The following is a 24,925-nucleotide window of genomic DNA, read 5'->3' on the forward strand; positions in this document are numbered from 1 at the left end:
GTTACGTTATATGTATGGTGGATAAAACTGTTTATTGAGTACTACTTGAGACAATTCACATTTCATGATAAACTACATAATTCACAGTTAGAAGTTAAACAAAACACACACACACACACACAAAAAACACAAAATTATATATAAATTGAATAATGAATAATATTTTAAGATTGCCTCAATTAATTACACTCCATTGCTCTATCTCTTTATTTGCACATGGAAATGATTTAGAAGAGCTGATCATATGTAGTTTAAGGGTCTGTTACTCAGGCCACCGAAAAGCTGAGTTCCTATAAAATATGAAAGCTTTATTGAAAATTCACACGTTTTTGGATGAATTCAGAAGTGGGAAGTTGTTCTGCAATATTTATTATTTAAAAAATACAATTGACATGACCTCAAAAAATAAAAGGTAGAGAAACAAGCAGTTTGTGAATGGTTTCAGACACAGGCATGAATCACGCTGTCAGCAGGACCGTTCCACTGCTCGTCACCCAGCGGCTCATGCATACGTCTGCACTGCACATCTCCAGACGCAGCGTCAGTGAAGGAGCTCTTAGAGAAGTTCACCCAGTCTCCGGTGACGTTTACTCCATGCACCTGACACAGCTCTGCAGCCAGCGTGTCCTTCAGAAAGAGCAGGCGTGCCAGTCTCTGGAGCGGGTAGCGGCAGTTTCGGCTGCTGTGTCCGTGGCTGTAGAGCAGGAGCAGGTCTCTCCTGCAGCTCAGCAGGTGTCTGTGGATGGCACAGACCTGGATGAAGTCCAGTCTCTGGGCTAGACGGAGCAGCCGGACTGGATTGCGCTCCATATGTGCTCTGCTTACGGCCAGAGCCAGCTGAACAGCCGAAGAGCTGCGGATTCTCTCGGGCAGCTCAAGAACATGTTGAATGGCCTCAGCTGAACCTGAAAGCATGAAGAAAATATATCGGTTTATCTCTGATGGTACTTCATTTGTGTTTTTTACACTGAAAACTGTGGAATGTGTGGGGAAGCATTAATGAAACTGAGAGAAAAAAACTGAAAACACAGTGTTATTTTTATGTTATTTAAGCAATATGCCAATAAGTCATGGTTTAGTATTTTTACATCATGCTGTTACAACTAGAAGCTGTTCTAAATTCAATGTTAACCATGCTGCCAATCGTTACAATGCTTAACAAGGAAAATGTATTTGGTAAATACTGATAGCAGAATGTTTGCCAAGTAACAAACAGTCACAGTAGGGGAACAGGTCACAATTTACAGTATTTATTAGATACCATATAAACATTTTATAGAAACAAATGTGCGCCTAAGTATACATGCCACCCCCCACTCTCATACAGGTTCAAATCTGCTAATAAACCTATTAGCTTTTACTGGAAAATCAAACAACATTTTATTAAACTTTGACAACTGCCTTAATCTTTTAAACAACTGAAAAGATAAGATAAAGATAAAAATCCACTGTCAGTTTCAGCGAGTGAAGAACAAATGTATTCTCATGTATGTTCTTCATTAGGTAGTCTCTGACAAACAGCATGTTAATGATATTTAGGAAATGCGTGTAGACCTCTGCAGGCCTCCCAATAATACGGCCCTGTATTGTGCACGTGTTTTAGACAGACAAAGTGTGACATTTTTTGTTGTTTCCATGAAAGGAGTGGTTGTTTTATTGTCTCATAAAACAAAATCTTTTATTTGAATCCAGTAAAATCACTTAAATAAAACCTGTTATTCCATTATAGCAGATTTGGACTAAGCTAATGTATAAGACATTAGTCATATGTTGAAAAATGGAGCAAAAAGTCTAAGTTGAAAGAATCAAGGGGGGGGAAGAACTGTAAAGAATGACAACAGTTGATCAATATCCTGACAGTGAGAGCCCTAGCAGCTGTGGCTCACTCACCCAAGTTATAGAGAAGACTCAGAGCCTGATACTCCTCCTGATGCTGGTGCTTCCCATCTCTGTAGCTCTCCAGCAACCAGCTCAAGCATTCCTGCAGGTGAGTGTCATTGATGCGCGGGTCGAAATACTGAAGCTGCTGCCCGCAGAGTCTGTAGGAGGAGTAGAGAAGGAAACGCACGCTTTTCTCCAGCACGGCCACACAGTCCGGCCCCGACACACGCTGGATAATCATGTCCTGACGGACGCTACGCAGACGGTCAAACACAAAACTATACACCTGAGGATCATTAATAAGACAGGATTGAAATGGCCATCATATTACAGATAAAGGAATAACAAGATGTCATTTCCATACCTCCGTCCATGGCTGAAATGTAGAGGAAGCTGCAATCTCATCGACTAGATAACACACAGTGTTTAAAAGCACAGATGGAGGTCGAAGGTCGCTGGCTCTTGTGGAGTCTTTCCCTGCTGCAGGTCTCGAATACTCTTTGACGGCACGTGAGGCATCAGCACGCGGCAAACGATCCCGCTCTGTGCCGGTCACCATCTCAAACCTGTGCAGTCGATTCTGTGCTTCCCGCTGGCGTAACTCACAGACAGGACACATAGTCATACAGGTGCCACGAGGCACAGAGTCCTCAGCTTTCTGCTCCTCCAGCTGATCTCTGTTCGCTCGACCCGGTTCCTTCTGCCTGTGTCCTCGGCCCCTCCTAGACTGATGCCTCCTGGACATCAAACAAGACCGAAAGCATACTGAGAGCTTAAACTGATCAAAAGTTTGAAATAATTCAATTTTAATGTTTTATGTTTTTGAAATAAGTCACTGATTCTCACAGAGACTCCTGAAGAAACAAAAACGTGTTTTTTACAAAAATATTACGTAGCATAACAGTAGTTTTCAACATTGATAATAAAAAGAACCATATAGGCCTCAATAATTGATCAAATCTGCAGCAAATTATTAAAGTATTAACTGCTGAAAATTCAGTTATGCTACACAGGAATAAATTAGTTTACAATGTACTACGCCTATTTAAAATTGCAATATAGCCTCGGTAAACACAAAAGACTTAAAAAAAAAAAGGTTTTGACAGGTGGTGTGTGTTTAAGTGTGTGTGAAAGAGAGTTAAGTTTTTATTGTTGCAGAGGTCTGTAAGATGCTCACTGCATTCTTCCTCATTGCTGACACTGACTGAAAAATAATTATTTCCAAACTACATTGCCAAAACACATTTTATTCATCAACAATCGGACTTGTGCATGCAGTAACCTGTATGTGCTGCTTCATACTGCAATGACATTTGGCTTTGTCACAACGAACGCAATCTGTTTCTGTCTGCGGAGTGCGCTGACTCCTTGTATCAAATGGCAACAGTTAAGCTTTTTGATCGGTATCTATATATGTGTGTTCATCGAAATAAAAACAAGCTTTAGGGAGGAAGACTCACGCGTTGCTCATGGCTGTTTTGTTCATTGGTCGGGTCGAGAGCGACTGCACAGACGTCACGTGCCATGAAGACAGCTCTGATTGGTCGCCAGTTGTCATACAGTTGTACGTCATATCCGATAAGTGCTACGTAATATTTATTATTCTTTTACTGTCTATGCTTGAAACACACACAAAAAGCACAAAATAAAAGTATTTCAGATTCGCGTTAAAAACGCGTTTTATTTATTTTTATGAGCATGAAATTATGCAATATTACAGATTTTTATTATTATTATTTAAACAAGTTACAAATAGATTTGATTACGGTTTTTGTAGGAAAATTGGACTGTATATCTGACCATTGGAAGCAACCAGAGTACTTATAATTACTTATAATTACTAAGTCAAATCAGATATTATTGTAATCTGTAAAGGACTTTAGGTTATTAATAAAATATAAGTATGGCATCACATATTTCTCTATCTACATACATGAACTGCACTGTTACATACATAAACCTATTGTTTAGGTTGTTGATCTCAGTTTTAAAACCGTTTAAACCATAAAAAGAATTTGAACAGAAAAATATTACTTAAAATTTCTTAACTAAAAAGTGTAATTAAGTTATAATACACATATGCTTAAAAAAAAATCACTCCATCACCAGTCTGATTAAACACATGACAAATTCCCTTAATCATTCTGTAGCAATGTATGAAATGAGCACCTCCAATTAATTATTTTTACATACTTTATTAATTTAATTGTAAACAGATGTGATATTCACACAAGGTATAATGATAACGTGGAGGGACAGAAGAGAGTCTGGGCTGTGCTTGGTCCGATCCGGTCTTCCTCCAGTGATTGCTGGATCACAACTGTCTTTCGGCTTACTAACGAAGACACCTCCAGAAGATCCCAAACAGTCCTAAAATGAAAATAAAACCAAACAAAGACAGAATCAGTAAAAGATTAGATAAAGAATGGCACAGGTGGGAGTCCTTCATATATGGAGACTGACGTGCCTTGTCAACTGCTGGCTGACTTTATCAGCAGTATTTTTCATCTCTCGAAGACACTCCGTCGGTGGGAATGTCCTTAGTATAGTGGAGCAGGACTTGTGCACTCTGATTCAGACATTCAACAGCTTTGTCTGTGTAAGAGAAACATTATTCAATAAATCAGGTCGGAATCATTAGAAAATCTAAAATCCTTATTTTAATTGCAGATAGAAAGTACATCATATTATATAATAGTATCACCACACAATAAAGTTTTTTTTTCTTCAGGTTAAGCAAATCAGAACGAGTCAATGTATTGTTTGTTATCTGGCTCGGCTCTGTGTTTATCTTCAGTTCTCTCTTCACAGCAGATCAGTCAGTGTACTGTTTGAGTAAATGAATTACTCCGGGATATTGGTTTGTTTGAACTCAGAGGGAGTGTCAGACACATTAAACAAGTTAACAGCTTAAGTCATTTTTGGATTAATGCGTATTGGAGATGCGAACCGTTTAAAACGATTCAGTTCGATTTGGTGAACTGTTTCAAAAAGATCCGGTTACATCGAATGATTTGTTTGTGAACCAGATATCACAAACTGCTTTGTTTTGAACTGTCAAACAACAGACACGGAAGAGAAGACATTGCTGAATAAAGCCATAGTTTTTGCTATTTTTGGACCAAAATGTATTTTCGATGCTTCAACAAATTCTAACGGACCCTCTGATGTCACATGGACTACTTTAATGATGTTTTTCTTACCTTTCTGGACATGGACAGTATACCGTTCACACAGCTTCAATGGAGGGACTGAGAGCTCTCGGACTAAATCTGAAATATCTTAAACTGTTTTCCCAAGATAAACTGAGGTCTCACGGGTTTGAAACTACATGAGGGTGAGTCATTAATTACATAATTTTAATATTTGTGAGAACTAACCCTTTAAAGGGTGTGTACATTTTCAGCAAATAGTCATTTTTGGCTGAACTATTCCTTTAAATGGAGAGGTCACCTCAAAATAAACACTACACTTTCTCTAACTCTTTACTGCCATTTTTGGATCTTGACAACCCTGGTCATTTTTTTTTTTTATTGTACAGGCATTTGGCAAAATGTTGTGTTCTGTAGATGAAAGAGTCATATGTGTTTGGAACGACATGCGGGTGAGTAAATGTAACAAAATGTATTTTCGATGCTTCAAAAATATTCTAACTGATCCTCTGATGTCACATGGACTACTTTGATAATGTTTTTCTTACTTTTCTGGACATGGACAATATACTGTACACACATCTTCAATGGAGGGACTGAGAGCTCTCGGACTAAATCTAAAATATCTTAAACTGTGTTTTGAAGATGAACGGAGGTCTTACGGGTTTGAAACAACATGAGGGTGAGTCATTAATGACATCATTTTGATTTTTGGGGTGAACTTTCCCTTTAAGTAACAGATGCAGATATTTCATTACTTTTAGCCGTTAGTAGTCCAAACAATTATTCAGGCGTAATAACGTCAATGTCAAATTCATAAATTACTTTACTTTCCACAGTGTTTCATTTTTAAAGCAAGTTGTGTTGGTTTACTCCGATGTCAATTCCGAACTATGTGTCACGGTGAGGAAATATTTAAACATTTAAATATATATTTTAATTTAAATATTCAGCTTTACAAGACCAGCATTAGCACAAGTGCTTTCACAAGAGGTAATGAATACTTTATAGAAAATTATGTAAAAACAAGTGAGTCATACTGCAGTTTACATTATACAAGCAACAACTTATTTTTATTATGTTATATACAGTGGGGCTCGAAAGTTTGGGCACCCCTTGCAGAATCTGTGAAAATATGAGCAATTTTCAAAAAATAAGAGAGATCATACTAAATGCATGTTATTTTTTATTTAGTACTGTCCCGAGAAAGATATTGTACATAAAAGATATTAACATTTAGTCCACAAGACAAAAAAAATGCTCCAGAAGGAAACAAGATGCATTATGAGCTGCGGGTTGAAAACTTTTGGAATTTGAAGATCAAGGTAAATTGTACTTAATTTGTGTACCGGGAAACATACAAGTATCTTATGATGCTTACGATGGGCAGAACTAAATGGGAGAAAAAAATTATATTTCAACAAAATAAGACAAATTTGGCCATCGTGTTCAAAAGTTTTCACCCCCCTTCTTAAAGCATCTTGTTTCCTTCTGGAGCATCAGTGAATGTTTGAATCTTCTTGAATAGTTGTGTTTGAGTCCCTCAAATGTCCTCAGTGTGATAAGGTGTATCTCAAAATCATACAGTCACTGCTGGAAAGGGTTCAAATATGCAAAGATGCTGGAAAACTGAAGAATCTGCAGCACCTTAAAGATTTTTCTGAAGAACGCTGCTCAGTTTAACTGTTCAGAACAAACAAGGGACTCATGCACAACCATCACAAAACAGAAAGACAGCCGAGGATCATCAGGTAACAGAACACAGTACTAAGAACTAAGGGTTCCCAAACTTTTGAGTGGGGTTATTTTAATTTTTTTTTTTTGTCTTGTGGACTAAATGTCAATATCTTTTATGTACAATATCTTACTCAGGACAGTACTAAATAAAATAAAATATAACATGCATTTAGTATGATCTCTCTCTTTTTTTTTAATTACTCGTATTTTCACAGATTCTGCAAAGGGTGCCCAAACTTTCGAGCCCCACTGTATATATGAGTGTTTATAAACAAATCAACTTAAATTAAGAATTAAACTTTAATTTAAGATGTGAAATCTTACTTTGAGTCACTTGAAAGGGGTTTTCTCTACTTTCCGTGTGTTTAACGGCTTTTTGAATGCCATTACATTGCACAGACCCAAATATGAGGACTGTTACAGTTTTTCTCAATTGCTAAAACACATTTCTTGAAAGCTGCTCTCATTTTCTCTAAACTGTGAACACAAAACCCAATTTTCAAGCTACATTAACAAAACCTCAGACTCTTCTTGCAAAACCAAACTTTCACCTCAAAACAGTTCAATCTGTGCTCAAAACAACTATGTTGTCAAATCGTGCCCAGAGTCAATCAAAAAAAACACTACTGAACAGTCACTAAACACTAAGTAGAAAAATAAAAACAATGCTCAGGACATGAAGCTGGAGAAATAAATGTTTATTGTTAACTGTAGGCTAAATACATGTTGCAATGCAAAAAAAAAAAAAAAAAAAAAAAAACCTGTGCATTTAGCACTTGTACAAAAAGACAAAACAGAAATATTATGTGTTTGCCACTTGTGTACAATAAGCCCAAATAAAGTACAAAAATATACAAATAAGAGCATTACTCAGCCACAGCATCATGTCTCCATACTGGGTCAGGCCACAGGACTTCATCCACATCACAGACCACATTTTGTCTGGCCAGGCAACGGGGGGAAAAACCCCTGGCATGCGTATCCAGGCTTGGTATGCCTCCACACCTATGTCACCACAGGCAAGTCCCATGGCTTGCAGGAGATTTACCCTGGTGTAAGGTTGGCGTACATATACCTTCCACCGCCATGAGGAGAAGAAATCCTCAATGGGGTTTAGGAAAGGGGAGTACGATGGAAGGCAAAGCTTGATAAAAACTTGGTTCATATTGAACCACTCTCTTACCTTGGAGGGCTTTGTGAAAACTCACATTTTCCCAAACAACAACAGATGTGATGCTCATCCTGCTGCCCTAACAGAGCATCTCGCATGTGACGGAGGAAAATGAGGAGCTGGTGAGTGTTGTAGAGCCCCAGGTTGCCATGATGGTGGACAACCCCATGATTAATGATGGCAGCACATAATGTGACATTGACACCATGCTCCCCAGGAACACCAACAATGGCCCAATGGCCAATCACATTACGGCCTCTCCTTCTCCTTTTGGTGAGATTAAACCCAGCTTCATCCATGTAGATGTATTCATGGGGTCTTTCCATTGCATCTAGTTGAAAATAAAAACTCTGTAGAAATAGATATAGTTTTGGAAGTGATACGGAAAAAGTGACTTAGGCCACTAAAGTAAATCACTACTTAGAGTAATCAACATTGAATGTGTCTGGATATATGCCAACCTGTACATACTGGAATCTTTGCTCTTTGAGGGCACTCTGTATAGCTGTTTCATGTACAGTCTGTTGCGCTTGAGGACACGATCAACAGTAGAGATGCTGACACTGTTGATACCCTCAAAATTAACATGGTCCTCAATGATCTTCTAAAGAATTTCACTCAGTTTAATGGCATTGTTCTCACGGACCATATCAACATTTAGGGCCTCTTGGTGTGGGGAGAACATACCTGTCCTCCCAGCCCCATGTGACAGTCTTTCAATTCTACAAAAAGAGAACATGGAGTTACAAAAAATATTCACGGAATACTAGGCCTTCAAACAGTTAGACCGATCCTCCATTACAATACTACAGTATATTGGTACAGTGATGTACTGAAACATATATTTACTTACAGTATACTGTGGTGCAGTATATAGTATGTCATACAGTAATTGCTGTCAACATTTACATACTGTACTATAATGTCAAAAAAAGGTAATTACCTGTTCTCTTCTCTAAATCTTCGGATTATGGTGGACACAGTGAATCTACTGATGTTTGGTTGTGCCCTTTGTCCAGCCTCCCTCATGCTCATACCATGGACAATAACATGGTCAATCACAGTAGCTCTGATTTCATCAGATATTACTGTTTTTTGTCTTCGCTGACCACCTAGACCAACCTCAACCTCCTCTCACACAAACTCTTCCTCTCAGATTTCTATCCATTGTAGGGCCTCAAAACCAGTGATCTCTGAACTGGCTTACTGTAGATGTTCCCGCACATCATTAGCCACAAGTGTGATCAATTTTGAGTTGTTGTGTTCAAGTGGTGACGTCTGTGCTTTAATTGTGTTTGACTTTTGTCTCCTGTGCTCACCATTATGCAGCATGGGTGCATCACAATGAAAATGTGTTGGCAAATTGTGTCATAGACTGAAAAAAAAACAGGTCTAAACAGGTGAAAAGTGCTTATGGTTTTGCCAAAAGAGTGATTGATTCAATCAGTGGGTTCAGACAACTGAGCATTTGGTTCAGACAATAGGGTTTAATGTTTTAGCAAATGAGAAAAAACTTCTGCTGGTGTTCTTCCTCTGTGCTCGTCGCGCTGATACGAGCAGCGTTCTGCGCCATAGTGCGCCACCTGTCGGACCGGCGTCTAACTGAACGAAATAAAGTAATCCAACCTGCGAACAGTTTCACAATTTTCCTCTACATTGCAAAATGTATTTTTTTTATTTTTTCATTGTAATGAATCACTTACGAGTAATTGACTTCCTGTTTTATATGCATTTTAATTAAAAAATGCGTAGTTTTGACCTGCAATGTAGATTATGCACAGAATATGCCATTCTCTTAGTGAAATGTTACGTCATATGTATGACAGATAAATTATTTAAAAGAAAAACAAATACTGGAACAATTTCGTTTTAAAAGATTTCTGTGATAAACTAAATCATTCTTAGTTAAAAGTTAAGAGCGCATTTGAAATGTTTGTCCTGTCGATCAGTTGTCAGGAGTGTCCGCCCACTGATGGTCAGGATTAATCCCTGCGTGTTTACAGCGCGCTGTGTCTTCATTGCTCATGAGGAAGACTCCAGCAGCATGAAGAGCTGATCAAATCTGGTTTAGAGGTCTGTAACTCGGTAAGTGCATCAGATGTCCCGGGGTTCATGTTAGTTCTTCATCCCTTTGGAGTTGAAATGTAAGGATTAGCCATAGTTAGCCAGAAAAGTTGGCCGAGTTAAGATCTAACTCTGCGTTTGCGTCTTTTTAGCGCTTCTTATCAGAGATCTGATGGATTTAAGTGATGGATTTGTTTAATTAATGTCTAATTTCTTCTAATCGTAATCTTTGAAAGCTCTGCTGCTTCAGCTCGACGTTATTATTATTAGCAAGCACATAGCAAAGCTAAAACTCCCAGACGCTCCCATTCTCTCTCAGGGATGTTTTCAAAAGTTTCTAATTTACATGTGGAAATAATGAAAAATGATCAGCATAAATTGGTTATGGGGATTATTAGGAGAACCTAAAATCTGGGCTTGAAATCTGCTGTATGTTAAGTGTCAATGAAACTTTGCTTGACGTGCTCACTAAAAGTCGTTGGTGATAAATATTAGTTACGGCATCTGCTCTTACTCAGACTTCTTCCATGGAAATTGCAGAAATCCTATCCTGTTGCTGGGCTCTTTTCATCAAACCCCATCGATAAATAATAAATATGTCCTTGTCGGATCAGTTTCACAGCTCAGTGAAAGTTCACGAGAGGTCTGAACTCTGAAGCTTCAGTGTTTCCATACTGACTCACTCTATAAGCTCAGGAAGACACATTTGATAGTCAGTAGTTCCCTTTCAATACTTCACTCGTACTGCGTCGAAGACGCATATGGGAAAAACCCCCTTTTTCTCCTGAACTGAAGCCTTATTCAATCACGCAGTGAAACTGCACAGCCATTGGATCGTGCAGTGCTATTAAAACAAACCAATGGCTTGGCAGCGGTGCTGCACGAACCTATGGCAGCGAAGCCCGCCAAAGCCCGCCAATATGGGCGGGGAATCTGGCTATATATTGGCCGCTTCGCCACAGGAATTCAGATTATTTCTCCTTCAGCGACGACGTCACATCGCTTCGCTGATCTCCGCTGAACTGCTCGCCGTTGACACGCCTCGCACTGGAACGCGACTGCCGGTCCCCACCGCAGATTCATCGCTTCCCTGCGGCCATCCGGTGAGATATATTGAAAGAGCAAATTTCTCTAAAAGAGCCTTTTTCTACGGCGTTGTTGCAAATGCCGTCTCGTCATTGCAGCTCGTGCAGAGCCCCTCTGCACGCTGATGACGGGCACAGCGAGTGTGTCGCGTGCTTGGGGAAACCCCACGCTGACACAGCACTCGCGGGGAATTCATGTTCTCATTGCGAGAACATGAATATCGCCTCTCTGCGCTCGCGAATCGCTTTCTTTTCAGAGAGCGATCTCGCTCCTCGCGCCCTCCCTTTTTCTTCCTCCCGCGAGCCGGCAAGGAAGAAAAGGCGGGGCAGAGGATTAAAGCAGCAGGATGAAAGCGAGCTCACGCCGGCTCAGCCCCCGCGTGCCTCGTTTTCTCCGCCCAGAGGGGATTCCCCAGTCCTCTTTGTACAGCCAGACCAGTGTCCCTCTGCTGCCGCGAGTGATCTGGTTTTGTTTGGAGGGACTGAGGAGGAACTGCTAGAGGACAGCATGTCTCTAGCCGCTTCAGATGCTGAGGAGCTGTCGGGCTCGCCGGACCCCGCCCCCTCGATGTCATCTGAACCAAACCGCTCAAAACTCGGGATGGACGCCGAGCTTATCCGCGTTCTCTCCAGGGCAGTGGATGAGCTGGGTCTGGATTGGTCTCCTCCAGAGGAACCAGCCCGTAGCCGTCTGGATGAATGGTTTCTGCCGGGGCGCCAGCAAGCCCCTCGTCAGCGAACTGCTCCGTTCTTCCCGGAGGTCCACGACGAGCTCACTAAATCGTGGCGCGCCCCCTACTCAGCGCGCCTGCGTACTTCATCTTCATCCGCCCTCACCTCAATTGACGGCGCTGATGAAAGAGGATACGAACGGCTGCCGCCGCTGGACGAGTCTGTGGCCGTGCATCTCTGCCCGCCAGCAGCTATTGGATGGAAAGCCAAGGCCAACCATCCGTCCAAACCCTGCCGTACGACGTCGGCGCTCGCCGGGCGTGCCTACTCATCGGCAGGGCAAGCAGCCGCGGCGCTCCACTCTATGGCGGTGCTTCAAGTCTTCCAGGCCAAACTTCTCGCCGCCACCGACGAGTCTGGCCCAGATGTCGCCACACTCAGGGAGCTGAGAAGTGCAACAGACTTGGCGCTGCGTGCTACCAAGAGCACCGCCCAGGCCATTGGGCGCTCGATGGCTAACCTGGTCGTCTTGGAGCGCCACTTATGGCTCAACCTTACGGAGATCAAGGATGCTGACAGAGCCCAGTTCCTAGACGCACCGATCTCCCCCAGCGGCCTCTTTGGCCCGGCAATAGAGGGATTCGCCGAGCGTTTCACAGAGGCGCAGAAGTCGTCCCAGGCAATGCGACACTTCCTGCCAAAGCGCGCTTCATCTGCTGCCAGTCGCCCCAGACAGGTGCCGATTCGTCAGCCTCCTAAGCAAGCGCCAGCTGCTACCACCGCAGCCCAGCCGGTGAAACCCGAGCCTCGACACCGTTCTCGCTCGGCCACCAGACGGTATCAGTATCCCAAGCGCATGGGACCCCGGCCCAAGATAGTGCTGGACCCTGCGCCGCCGCCGTCATCCTGATCGACAGGAAAGAAAGAGGAGGGGGCTAAGTCTCGCCACAGCCGGACCACCCCCCAAACTGCCCCGTGTGTTCTGCCGTCCATCTCCAGATGTCGACGAAGTTGTTCCTGCTGCAAACAATGGGCCCTTGTTAGCGCCCAGACAGCAAAGCGCTGTTATAGTGCAAAAAATAAAAAACACACTCCTTCACAAAAAGAGCAGTTCTCCTCACACAACACTCACGAGTGCTATGTCCCCCCACGGCGGTCAATCACTCGAGTTAATACAACCTCTGTCCATCCGGGCCTCACAATGGCAAGCCATTCCCGGGGTATCAGATTGGGTCATGGGAGTAATAAAACACGGCTATTCCCTTCAGTTCGCACGACGGCCACCACGCTTTCGCGGGGCGGTCACCACTTCAGTGCACAACGAGAACGCTCACGTTCTTCGTGCCGAAGTGAAAAATCTGCTGGTGAAGGGAGCTATAGAAATCGTTCCCCCAGCACACCGCGACTCAGGGTTTTACAGCCGTTACTTCCTGGTTCCCAAGAAGGATGGTGGGCTGCGCCCCATCCTCGATTTAAGACATCTGAACCGTGCCCTCATGAGACGGCGCTTCAGAATGATCACATTGAAACAAATCCTCTCGCAAATACGCTCAGGGGATTGGTTCTTTTCGCTGGATCTGAAAGACGCTTACTTTCACATCCAGATAGCCCCCCGTCACAGGCCGTTCTTGAGATTTGCCTTCGAGGGCGTGGCTTACCAATACAAGGTCCTCCCCTTTGGGCTGTCTCTGGCGCCTCGCACGTTCACAAAGTGCATGGATGCGGCTCTCTCCCCTCTCAGGCAGAAGGGCATCCGCATTCTCAATTACCTCGACGACTGGCTAGTTCTAGCTCAGTCAGAGGGGGAGGCATTGGGTTACAGAACTGTGCTCCTCAGCCATCTGGAATGCCTGGGGCTCAGGGTGAACTTTGTCAAGAGCTCACTGTCCCCCAGCCGGCGGATATCGTTTCTGGGAACAGTGTTAGACTCAGTGACAATGAGGGCAACAATGGTGAAGGAGCGCGCTGCGGCTCTACAGCGACTTGCGGCCTCTTTCAAAATAGGTGCTTCTCGACCCCTAAAGACATTCCAGAAGCTGCTGGGTCTTATGGCGGCGGCATCGCCGGTGCTGGAGCTCGGGCTGCTTCGTATGCCCCCCTCCAATATTGGCTGAAACCACGTGTTCCACCTCATGCATGGCGTCACGGACGCTTGAATATCAAGGTGAGTCAGGACTGTATTTCGGCCCTGACCCCTTGGAGGGACATGCAATGGATGGAACGGGGTGCTCCACTTGGTATGGTTTGCAGAAGGAAAGTGATCTCCACAGACGCGTCCAACAAGGGTTGGGGCGCGCTGTGCGAAGGGAAACCCGCTTTCGGCCAATGGTCGAAAGAGGAGAGCAGGCTTCACATCAACTGCCTCGAGATGATTGCAGTTCAACGAGCCTGCCAGAGCTTCCTGTCAGACCTAAAGAGCCACCACGTGCTGGTCAGATCGGACAGCATGACGGTGGTCTCTTATATAAATCACCAAGGTGGGCTGTCGTCGACGCGTCTCTTCAGACTGACGTCGCGACTGCTGGAATGGACCCAAAGCAATTTGGGGTCCCTGAGAGCAGTGCATCTTCCGGGCAAGCTGAACAAGGGCGCGGATATGCTGTCAAGAAGCGGAGTCTCCTCAGAAGAGTGGAGACTCCACCCGCAGACGGTTCAGAAGATATGGGAGGTCTTTGGCAGAGCGGAAATAGACCTCTTTGCCTCAAAAGACAACTCTCATTGCCCAATATATTTTTCCAAGATCAAGGACGCGTTGTCCCAGGACTGGCCCAACCGTCTTCTTTATGCTTTTCCTCCGGTCCCTCTGATTCCCCAAGTAATCAGGCGGGTCAGGGACCAGAGATGCAGGGTTCTGCTTGTAGCCCCATTCTGGGAAAATCAGCACTGGATAGCCGACCTGTCGCAGATGCTGACTGCAGCCCCATGGCCCGTTCCCCTGAGACGGGACCTCCTTTCTCAGGCGGACGGGACGATTTGGCATCCACACCCAGAGAAGTGGTCTCTGCACATTTGGTCGCTCGACGGGAGCCCGCGGGACTCCCTGAGCGTGTGCTAGACACAATTTCACAGGCTAGAGCTCCGTCTACACGACGCCTCTATGCCTCCAAATGGTCTGTGTTCTCCACATGGTGTTCAGACCATGGTGAGAGCCCGACCTCTTGTGACGTATCAGTGATACTGTCATTTTTGCAAGAGCTCTTGGAGAAGGGACGATCCCCCTCCACGCTCAAGGTCTATGTAGCAACTATAGCGGCATCACACGCCCTTATAGCAGGCCAGTCGGTGGGCAGAAACGACTTAGTCGTCCGATTTATGAGAGGTGCCAGACGGCTTCATCCGCCTTGCCCTCCCACCGTCCCTTCTTGGGACCTGCCCACGGTGCTGAGAGCCCTGAAGGGGGCCCCCTTTGAACCGCTACAGTCCATAGGCCTTAAAGCCCTGTCGCTAAAGACCGCTCTGCTATTGGCACTAGCGTCTGTTAAGCGTGTGGGTGATTTGCAAGCACTTTCGATGAGCCCTAATTGCCTAGAATTCGGGCCTAACGACTCGAGGGTCGTCCTGAAACCGAGGCATGGCTATGTGCCAAAGGTGCTCTCCACACCTTTTAGAGCACAAGTGGTCACCCTCTCTGCGTTACAAAACACAGAGGAGGATCCAGGGCTGAATCTACTTTGCCCAGTGAGGGCTCTAAAAGTCTACATAGAGCGTTCTGCACCAATAAGACGATCAGAACAGCTCTTCATATGCTTTGGAAACCGCACCAGAGGGTTACCGGTCTCTAAGCAAAGACTTTCAAGGTGGATTGTGGATGCAATCCAGCTAGCCTACTCTTCTTTGGGCCTGCAAAGCCCAATTGGAGTAAGAGCCCATTCGACGAGAGCAGTGTCTTCGTCTTGGGCATGGTCTAATGGTGTGACTATCGCAGAAATTTGTGAGGCGGCTGGCTGGAGCTCGCCGTCCACATTTGCTAGATTTTACAATCTAGACGTCCCAGCGCTTCATGCTAGGGTACTTTCTGTGTGAAGGTCACCTTCTTGTTCCTCATTTGCATGCTCTTGGCCATTCTTGCCCAAGGCTCAAACTCTACTCGTATGCACTCGGTCCCTTGGCTACTGAGGCGATACGAACACGGGATGATCAGGCTAGGCCAGACGTAACCTCATTGAGCTTATTCTGCCCCTAGTTGCTATTATCATATCTTGGTTTAACAAATCAAGTTTGATTGCGTTGGTCGTCCTCCCTTCTTAGCATGGCGTGATTGAACTGGGTTCCCATATGCGTCTTCGACGCAGTACGAGTGAAGTATTGAAAGGGAACGTACTCGGTTACTAACGTAACCTCGGTTCCCTGAAATACGGGAACGAGTACTGCGTTCCTTGCCATGCTAAAAAGGCTGCACAACTCAGTCGTCGCTTCAGTCGAAGTAACCTGAATTCCTGTGGCGAAGCGGCCAATATATAGCCAGATTCCCCGCCCATATTGGCGGGCTTTGGCGGGCTTCGCTGCCATAGGTTCGTGCAGCACCGCTGCCAAGCCATTGGTTTGTTTTAATAGCACTGCACGATCCAATGGCTGTGCAGTTTCACTGCGTGATTGAATAAGGCTTCAGTTCAGGAGAAAAAGGGGGTTTTTCCCATATGCGTCTTCGACGCAGTACTCGTTCCCGTATTTCAGGGAACCGAGGTTACGTTAGTAACCGAGTACGTTTTTGCGGATCTGCTATAAGTGATATATCATGATTTTAACACATATTGTTGCATTCAGGAATGTTTCTCAGGGTGGTGTGTTGGGATCATGTGTGGTTTGTGCTCTTCAGGGTTGGAGGAGAGCTGGGATGGCCTCTAAACTGTTCGACAGACTTCGCCGTACGCTGTTTAAAGAAGGGGAGCTTCCTCCGGAGACGGACGGACACGGAGCAGATGACTTCCCAGAGAGCTCTGAGCTGGAGGACGATACAGACTGTGTGTCTGCACGACTCGGAGGAACCCTGTGCTTCGAGGGTGAAGGGGTCCTGGACTCTGAGGACGCAGGAGACGCGTCGGGGCCAGACAGTGACTCTGACTTCTTTGGGGAGTCCATAGATAATGCATGTAGCAGCACAGGTAGTCATCAATAACATGAGTGTTTTATGAAGCTGGAAGACTATATTATATATAGATGAGTAGAAGAAATGAATTTGTATAGGTGAATTGAAGACCGGGATTCACGTTCAGAAGCTGTTACAGGGATAGTTCACCCAAAAATGAAAATGAATTAACTTGCTCCAAAAGTTATATTATTCGTCAAACGTTTAGGGTTTAGTTTAGATTTTGTAATGTTTTTTAAAGAAGATTTCTATGCGTACCAAGACTGCATTTATTTGATTCAAATACAGTAAAAACATAAATATTGTGCAATATTGGTGCAATTTAAAATAGCATTTTTGTGTGCGTTAATATATTTTAAAAAGTAGTTTAAATCCTGTAAATCAAAGCTGAATTTTCAGCATCATTATACTCCAGTCTTCAGTGTCACATGATCCTTCAGATATCATTCTACAATAACATTTACATAATGTTTTATGCAGCTGGGAAGCACTAAACTAAGCACAATGTTTATACAGTCTTACTCCAAACTTTCAGCTTTACAGTATGCAATTATTATTGATCAGAGCTCAGCCCTTAAAGTTCTTGAATCACATTCTCCATTCTGTGTATTCAAATTGATGTGTGGCCAAACAGACTGAAAAGCAGTGGTTTTTGGTTATTGTGAACTTTCCATATTAACTATTTTCCAAACAAATGGCAAAGACTTCTTTTAAAAGCAGCATGTGCTTTGGAGCAAGCTCTTCCTTTAAGCACACGAACATATTTGATATGGTTCTTGTGAATTTACAATCATGTATTTTTAGGCAGATTTCACTTCTTCTTTTTCGTTCTCTTGATTCTTCAGAGTTGCAGTTAATCTTGTCTTTGGTTTATAGAGACCAGCCCAATAGGGCCTTCCCCAAAAACCTCAAACATGATCACCAGACAACTACAAGAAAACTGGAGGAGCTCAAGAACTCGTTGCATTCCTGAAAAACTCATTTTTGAGGTGACTGATGCCAGTGTTGTGCATGAAACTAATTCCAAGTATGTGGTAAGTACACTAACCCCAACTGTGAACCATTTCGGTCAAGTTTCAGTTTTTATACCAACAGTCAAAGAAGCATTTCATATTTGGGAAAAGGACAAATTCAAGTGTTCACACTAAAGAATAGGAAAAGTCTTGTAAAAATCTAAGTTGTAATCTGTAAGAAAATTAAGAATTTGTACTCTTTGTATAAATACTCTAAAACTTTCTCTATATTTAATCTGTAAATATATATGTATATATATATATATATATATATATATATATATATATATATATATATATTTATTTATATATATATATATATATATATATATATATATATATATATATATATATATATATATATATATATTATTTATTTATTTATTTATTTATTTTTTGAATTTAGTACAGTTATCTTACCAGAAAATGACTTTGGTAGAAGTTGAAGTCACCGTTTGGAATATTAGTATGTGATATTTATTGTACTTAAGTACAATTTTTTTTTTTTATCTTAAACGTACTTAAGTATTGAAAGTAAAAGTACAAGTAAATGGAAAAGAAACAAAAATAAAGCTCAGAGGGGATATTGATGCATTTAAACTGCAGATACAGTTGTATAAATAGGCCTAATGTTTTGTTTTTAACATAAAACGTTGAATACTGATATTTGAAATAATTTAAAACATGAAAAACAAAAAATAGTCGAAATGTGAAATTAAAACCACCTGTAGGTGACAGCAAGTGAATGTTACTGAGTGAATCACTGAATCATTTATTCAACCGATTCGTTCAAAAAGCTGATTCGTTCAGTAAATAAACACCGTCCATTGCTCAGAGATGCAAAACAGTCCTGTGATTTTTGTTTGGAACTATTTCCATTGGCAAAATTGAGCCAAAACAAGCAATATTATGCCTATAATAGAAGTCACTTATTGCTTTAATTGATTGCACGTCATTACAACAACACTTACCATATCATTGCAGAGGATGCTGCATATCGACCTTGACTTGAGTGGAAAAGTTAAATAATCTGCGGCTTGTTTTGCACCTGATCAAAGGTGTTTTAGGAGTCTAACTTGCAAACGCCAGACCACTGATTCAAACCTGCTTTCCTGCAGTCTGTGTTCTTCTGACTATTTTGTAGTAAGTAACAAATATACTTAGGGAAATGTATCTGAGTAAAAGTATACATTTTAATTAGGAAATGTAGTAGAGTAATAGTTAGCTGAAATATAAGAACTCAAGTAAAGAGCCACAGATATTACCCAAAAATACTTGAGGACTGTATCGGAAGTATTTTTACTTTACGTTACAATACTGTAAGTACAAGAGTGAGTGATGGTACGTCTCAGATCAGGCTTACACTCCGGTAAACAAACGTCAAATGTGAATGTGAGGCATTTTTTTTAATTATTATTACGATATCAGGACAGTTGTATCACCCTGACAATCTAGGCTTCATGCCCCCCAAAAATATAAAAATTCAATTTAATTCAGAAAATTAAAAACCTGCTCATCGTTTAAAAAAAAAAAAAAAAGTATATTTAGGTCAATAAATGTGTGAAATGTATGTATTTTTGAATAAACTGTTACATCTGGACAAAAAAATCTAATATAAATGTCAGCGTCATATCAAGCACCCATCTAACAGTTGCAGGTTATTTTTTTTTTCTGATTTCACTCCTGTGTTCTTTCTCATCAGCTCTACACGATTCACGTCATCCATTCTGGGACGTTTGACAGAACTCCCGCTGTCATCACGCGGCGCTACACTGACTTCGAACGGCTGCACAGGCGCTTGCGTCGCCGTCACGGAGATGAAATGGATGGCGTGTTCTTCCCTCGCAAGAAGCTGCGCAAAAACTTCGCCGCCGAGACCATTGCCAAGCGCAGCCGGGCGTTCGAGCAGTACCTGACCCACCTCCGCTCCCTTCCTGAACTACGGAGCACACCTACGTTCCTAGAGTTCTTCTACCTGGGGGATCTGCGCGCGGGGCAGATGCTGATGCGAGTGGGCCGCTACCAGGACGCCCTGGGCTCTCTCCTCAATGCTCTGCGACTCCAGGAGAAGTTAGGATGCCATCAGCTCCTGCAGCTCAACCAGCTCCAGCGGGTTCATTGGTTCTTCACGCTCTCCGCCTTGGTCACCTGCTTTCAGGAGCTAGACCAGCTCAGTGAGGCTCAGGAACACTGCGACCGAGCCCTGCAGGACCTAGCGCCTTCCCAGGAGGCTTTGCAGCAGCACCAGTTGCACCCTCTGCTCATCCCGCTCCTCCAATCCAACGTCAGGCTGTCCTGGAAGGTCTCGAAGGACAAGAGGCGCTGGGAGGCTCTTCTGCGGGAGATCCAGGAGCAGGGGATTGATGTCGGGAATCAGCTAAACCTGAAGGAGTTTCTGATCAAAGAGAGCATCGAGGACAGCGAGGGGCTGGTCAGGGCCAAGAGCAAAAGTGAAGATGTCCCGTAAGCATTCAGGAGTAATTTTTTTTGCAGTTTTGAGGGATGTTTCTGAAATATGTGTGATATTACTAAGGAAACCTGTGGAATTAATTCAAACTATTATAATGCACAACACACTTATCACTTTGAAACACGCATGCATTTCATTGGCACATTTCAGTAGCGTATATTATAGCCTTATTTTTATTTTTTTGGTAACACTTTACTATATAATTCAATTTGTTTACATTACTTAAAGGAATAAATACTCAAAAATACTCTACTCGCCCTCAGGCCATCAGAGATGTAGATGAGTTTGTTTCTTCATCAGAACTGATCTGTAGCATCACTTGTTCACCGGTGGATGCTCTGTAGTGAATGGGTGCCGTCAGAATGAGAGTCTAAACAGAAGTTAGGATGCCATCAGCTCCTGCAGCTCAACCAGCTCCAGCGGGTTCATTGGTTCTTCACGCTCTCCGCCTTGGTCACCTGCTTTCAGGAGCTAGACCAGCTCAGTGAGGCTCAGGAACACTGCGACCGAGCCCTCCAGGACCTAGCGCCTTCCCAGGAGGCTTTGCAGCAGCACCAGTTGCACCCTCTGCTCATCCTGCTCCTCCAATCCAACGTCAGGCTGTCCTGGAAGATCTCGAAGGACAAGAGGCGCTGGGAGGCTCTTCTGCGGGAGATCCAGGAGCAGGGGATTGATGTCGGGAATCCGCTAAACCTGAAGGAGTTTCTGATCAAAGAGAGCATCGAGGACAGCGAGGGGCTGGTCAGGGCCAAGAGCAAAAGTGAAGATGTCCCGTAAGCATTCAGTAGTAATTTTTTTTGCAGTTTTGAGGGATGTTTCTGAAATATGTGTGATATTACTAAGGAAACCTGTGGAATTAATTCAAACTATTATAATGCACAACACACCTATCACTTTGAAACACGCATGCATTTCATTGGCACATTTCAGTAGCGTATATTATAGTCTTATTTTTTTTTTTTTTGGTAACACTTTATTATATAATTCAATTTGTTTACATTACTTAAAGGAATAAATACTCAAAAATACTCTACTCGCCCTCAGGCCATCAGAGATGTAGATGAGTTTGTTTCTTCATCAGAACTGATCTGGAGAAATGTAGCATCACTTGCTCGCCAGAGGATCCTCTGCAGTGAATGGGTGCCGTCAGAATGAGAGTCTAAACAGCTGATACAAACATCACAATAATCCACACAATTCCAGTATATCGATTAATGTCTTGTGAAGGTATTTTAACATTACAAACATGCAGCTTTTTGCTTCATAAGACGTTTATTGAAGTCATGTGGATTTGGACTCTCATAGTGACGGACGCATTCACTGCTAAATAATGTTACATTTCTCTCATCTTGAATGGCCCAACAGTAATTCAGTTTTGATATTTGGGTGAACTATTCCTTTAATGCATTACAAATTAATACTTTCAGCCAGCAATAATAGTGTAATATATGAAAATAACATTCAACTAGATTAGTAAATGCTATAAAAAGAATTATGGTTTATTATAAGTTCATGATAGCTCTAGTGAATTAATTAATGTTTAAAGATTGAACTTTATTTTTGTATTCTATAAAATAGTGAACTGGGTTTTGGTGTGACACAGAACTATTTGAACCACTTCATTCCTCATTGTCAGCTGTCCTGAGTTGCAGCCCATGTTTAGATTGAGTAACCTTGAGCTACAGACACCTCTCCACCTTCATTCCCTCTAGTGGACATTGGAAAGAATTAAGCGAGGCAGTCTAAACTCTTAACTGTGCTGTTTACACTCCGCTTTCTTGGATTGATTTTCCATTTCAGTGAAGAATGCAATTTGAATTTTTAAAGTAAAGGGAATTTCCTCTTTTGGTGTAAATTATGAATGAAATTGTCAAAGCCTTCAGATATTAATCTGTTTTTGTGAAGGTGTAAACCACAGTTTTAATTTTTATTTTGTTACAGTGCTTTTTTGGAGTACTTTTAAAACTTATGGTCACAGCAGTTTATTTAGCCAGTTAAAAAAAAACTCTAACCGGCTTTTTAGGCCTTTTTTTTTTTTTTTTGTCTAGCATTTTTATTGAATGATTTTGAATACAGAGATACAGAAAACACTATCATTCCACCAATACTCTATAGTTGTTCATTTTAAAAATTTTAATGTTAAAATCTGAGCCTATATTTTTATACAATCTTCATATATATATATATAATATATTTATATTTACATACACACAGAGAGAGAGATGGACATAGATTTTTTTTTTTAACAAATTGTTGTCCCTTGCATGCAAATTCAGATAATTTTGTATACTGGTTAAACGGATAACTGTTTTCCCCTCTCTGTTACCTACTAAAGTTGAACTTCAATATATTTATTTATGTGTTTATTTATTATGGCTGGGCATAGTTGAATCATCAAAGTAATATACACTTCACAAAGCCAATTTCACAAATATTGTCATTTTATACTGTAGGTGCATTTTGGCAAACTAAAAGGCCTTTTACATTAAATGGTTTTAATTCAGGTTTTGTATTTCAAATGATGTTATGCACTGAAAGTGTTTTCAATAGGTCAATAAACTATTTTACATAACTCTAAGATGGACTGAATTTGTACTGCACTTTGCTAATGCAAGAGGTATTGTGTAATGTTCTCTCTTTTCCAGTTCCTCAGTAAGTTTGGGTCAAAGACAAGAGCCACCTGGCTATGAATTGTATTATTTATTTATTTTAGTAAATTATTATTTAGTCGTTTAGTTTAATGTATATATTTAAAGAACCAGTCTCCGCTTCCAGGGGCTGACTGCATACACTGCTTAGACTAGTTTTATTAGTTACTTATTACTTTTTGTCTGGTCCTAACTTGTATTAGTTTGAATACTAACTTGAATAAACTTGTAAGCTTGTACTAATTTGAATCCCTAAAGTAAGACACATTAATATCTCTTGCCATCTAGTGGTCACATGAAACTACAGGATTTCCTCGAGAAGCACATCTAGATAAAGCATGCATACAGTCCATTTGTATATTCTATACAGAGGGTCCAGTTCTCTGGACTGCAAACATGCATGACTTCTGACAAATATTTCTATGTGCCTCATCCACAGAGGAAATGCCACTTCTTTTTTTCCTGTGCAACTGCTTCCATGGAGAAACGGAGGGGTTTCCATTGAGGTTTCTTCGGGTAAAATGAGTCAGATCAGCCCACACTCTGCCATAAAAGACTTGAAAGTTTAAACCATGTCTGGCATGATCGTACTGTAACTGTACATAATTAAAATCAAACTATCATGTGGCAAATAAAGTATCTTAGTTCATCCAAACTTAAGCAGCATACATTTCAAATGTATTTGGATGGCTTTACCACAGTCACGTGGCTTTTACAGATCAAGAGTTTTAAAAATGCATACACTTCTGGAACTGAGTGGCCATTAAGTAAAAATAGCATGCTCCTGAATGGGGTAACGCATGTGCCAGCTGAGCAACTACCTTTATGATGCTAAAATGTACAGAGCTCTCTGCGGGATTCATACCTGTCAAGTATCCCGTTTTGGCCGGGAAAGTCACGCATTTTACCCTTTGTTCCCGCCATCCTCCCGTATTAGTATTTTCCCGTAAATCTCCCGTATTTTTTTTTTTTTTTTTAACCTGCGTTATTAATAATAATAAAAAAAAAAACATTCCCAATCTGAGTTCTGTCACTAGTCTCGCGATAACTGCCACCTGTAGTAACCTGTCTCGAGGGGTGTGTGAGGTCAGATGACACGAGTTATAACGCGGGAAAAACAACAACAACAAAAGAAAAAACAGAGACGGATGATGGATGCTACGATAGAGAGTGAAGGCACACCTGCCAAAAAAACTAAACCCATGTGTAAATACCGTGATAAATGGGACAGCGAATTTACTTTTTTAAAGAATGCAAAGTCTGCAACAAATTTGTACAACAACTCACTAAAAGAGTAAAAGAAAAGTTATGTTAAATGAAAAGAAAAACTGTAAAAGAAAAGCAATATGAAATGAAAAGAATGTGTGGAATGAAAATAAATGTAAATGTAAAGACAAGCAATGTTAAATTAACAGAAAATATGCAAATAAGCCCTTTAAATAAATGCTCTTCATATACCCTTTTGTGTTTTCATTTGGGCTATACACCTTAACGTCTTAAAATGTAAGGGATACTGGAGCTTTGTTGGGGTGGTGGGACTGCTTGCGGTGGTCGCCGGAAAATGTCCCTTATTTTCAAATCCAAAACTTGACAGGTATGGCGGGATTACATTCACCTCCTTGGATAAAAACTGTTCATTACCCGATGGGACACACAGGCATCGTCAGATTGACAGTACTCTAGCCCAGTTTTGCAGGGAAATCTAATGGGGGCAGACAGTCGTATTTTAGGGTGGCCGTGCCACTCTTTATAACAACTCCTCCTGCTGGTGGCGACCGCTTTGCCTGTGTATATAACGGTCTGTGATGATGATGATGATGATGATGATGAAGTATTCTAAAGGATTAAGCAGAACTGAAGACTATTTTCTGTTGGGGAGTTCAGCAGACGTTTTGATCCAGCAACACTTTTTTTTTGTTTCGTTTGAAGTTTTGTGCCTCGCGCCT

The 24,925-nt window shown here is 42.0% G+C and overlaps 2 protein-coding genes across 6 annotated transcripts; one reads left to right on the top strand and one right to left on the bottom strand.

Moving 5' to 3' along the window:
• Positions 1-129: 129 nt before the first annotated feature.
• Positions 130-3,469, bottom strand: LOC113098300 (SAC3 domain-containing protein 1-like). The gene is made up of 4 exons (XM_026263322.1): positions 3,342-3,469; positions 2,246-2,618; positions 1,891-2,167; positions 130-905 (listed from the first exon to the last, which is right to left on the bottom strand). The coding sequence occupies exons 1-4, from the start codon at positions 3,452-3,454 to the stop codon at positions 442-444; spliced, it is 1,227 nt and encodes a 408-aa protein (XP_026119107.1). The 5' UTR covers positions 3,455-3,469; the 3' UTR covers positions 130-441.
• Positions 3,470-5,655: 2,186 nt separating this feature from the next.
• Positions 5,656-22,717, top strand: LOC113098298 (sorting nexin-21-like). Of its 5 annotated transcripts, none has more exons than XM_026263318.1 (5): positions 5,656-5,715; positions 9,891-10,026; positions 16,579-16,864; positions 17,725-17,882; positions 19,564-20,902. In XM_026263318.1, the coding sequence occupies exons 3-5, from the start codon at positions 16,597-16,599 to the stop codon at positions 20,326-20,328; spliced, it is 1,191 nt and encodes a 396-aa protein (XP_026119103.1). In that variant the 5' UTR covers positions 5,656-5,715; positions 9,891-10,026; positions 16,579-16,596; the 3' UTR covers positions 20,329-20,902. The 5 variants fall into 5 exon arrangements, with proteins under 5 accessions (XP_026119103.1, XP_026119105.1, XP_026119102.1 ...); XM_026263317.1 differs by lacking the exon at positions 9,891-10,026 and having other exon boundaries at positions 5,668-5,715; positions 19,564-19,982; positions 20,763-22,717; XM_026263319.1 differs by having other exon boundaries at positions 5,697-5,715; positions 9,945-10,026.
• Positions 22,718-24,925: the final 2,208 nt, after the last annotated feature.

This window comes from Carassius auratus, unplaced genomic scaffold (genome assembly GCF_003368295.1).
Source record: "Carassius auratus strain Wakin unplaced genomic scaffold, ASM336829v1 scaf_tig00216504, whole genome shotgun sequence".
NCBI classification, from domain to species: Eukaryota; Metazoa; Chordata; class Actinopteri; order Cypriniformes; family Cyprinidae; genus Carassius; species Carassius auratus.

Bases quoted from the DNA above. Each gene is read 5' to 3' on its own strand.
- LOC113098298 (XM_026263317.1), top strand. The intron at 16,865-17,724 runs GTAGTCATCAAT...TTTGGTTTATAG, and splicing joins TAATGCATGTAGCAGCACAG to AGACCAGCCCAATAGGGCCT. The intron at 19,983-20,762 runs GTTCTTCACGCT...GCGGGTTCATTG, and splicing joins CAGCTCCAGCGGGTTCATTG to GTTCTTCACGCTCTCCGCCT.
- LOC113098300 (XM_026263322.1), bottom strand. From the start codon at position 3,454: ATGACGTACAACTGTATGACAACTGGCGACCAATCAGAGCTGTCTTCA. The intron at 2,168-2,245 runs GTATGGAAATGA...AATGATCCTCAG, and splicing joins CATTTCAGCCATGGACGGAG to GTGTATAGTTTTGTGTTTGA. The intron at 906-1,890 runs GTGAGTGAGCCA...TCATGCTTTCAG, and splicing joins GAGTCTTCTCTATAACTTGG to GTTCAGCTGAGGCCATTCAA.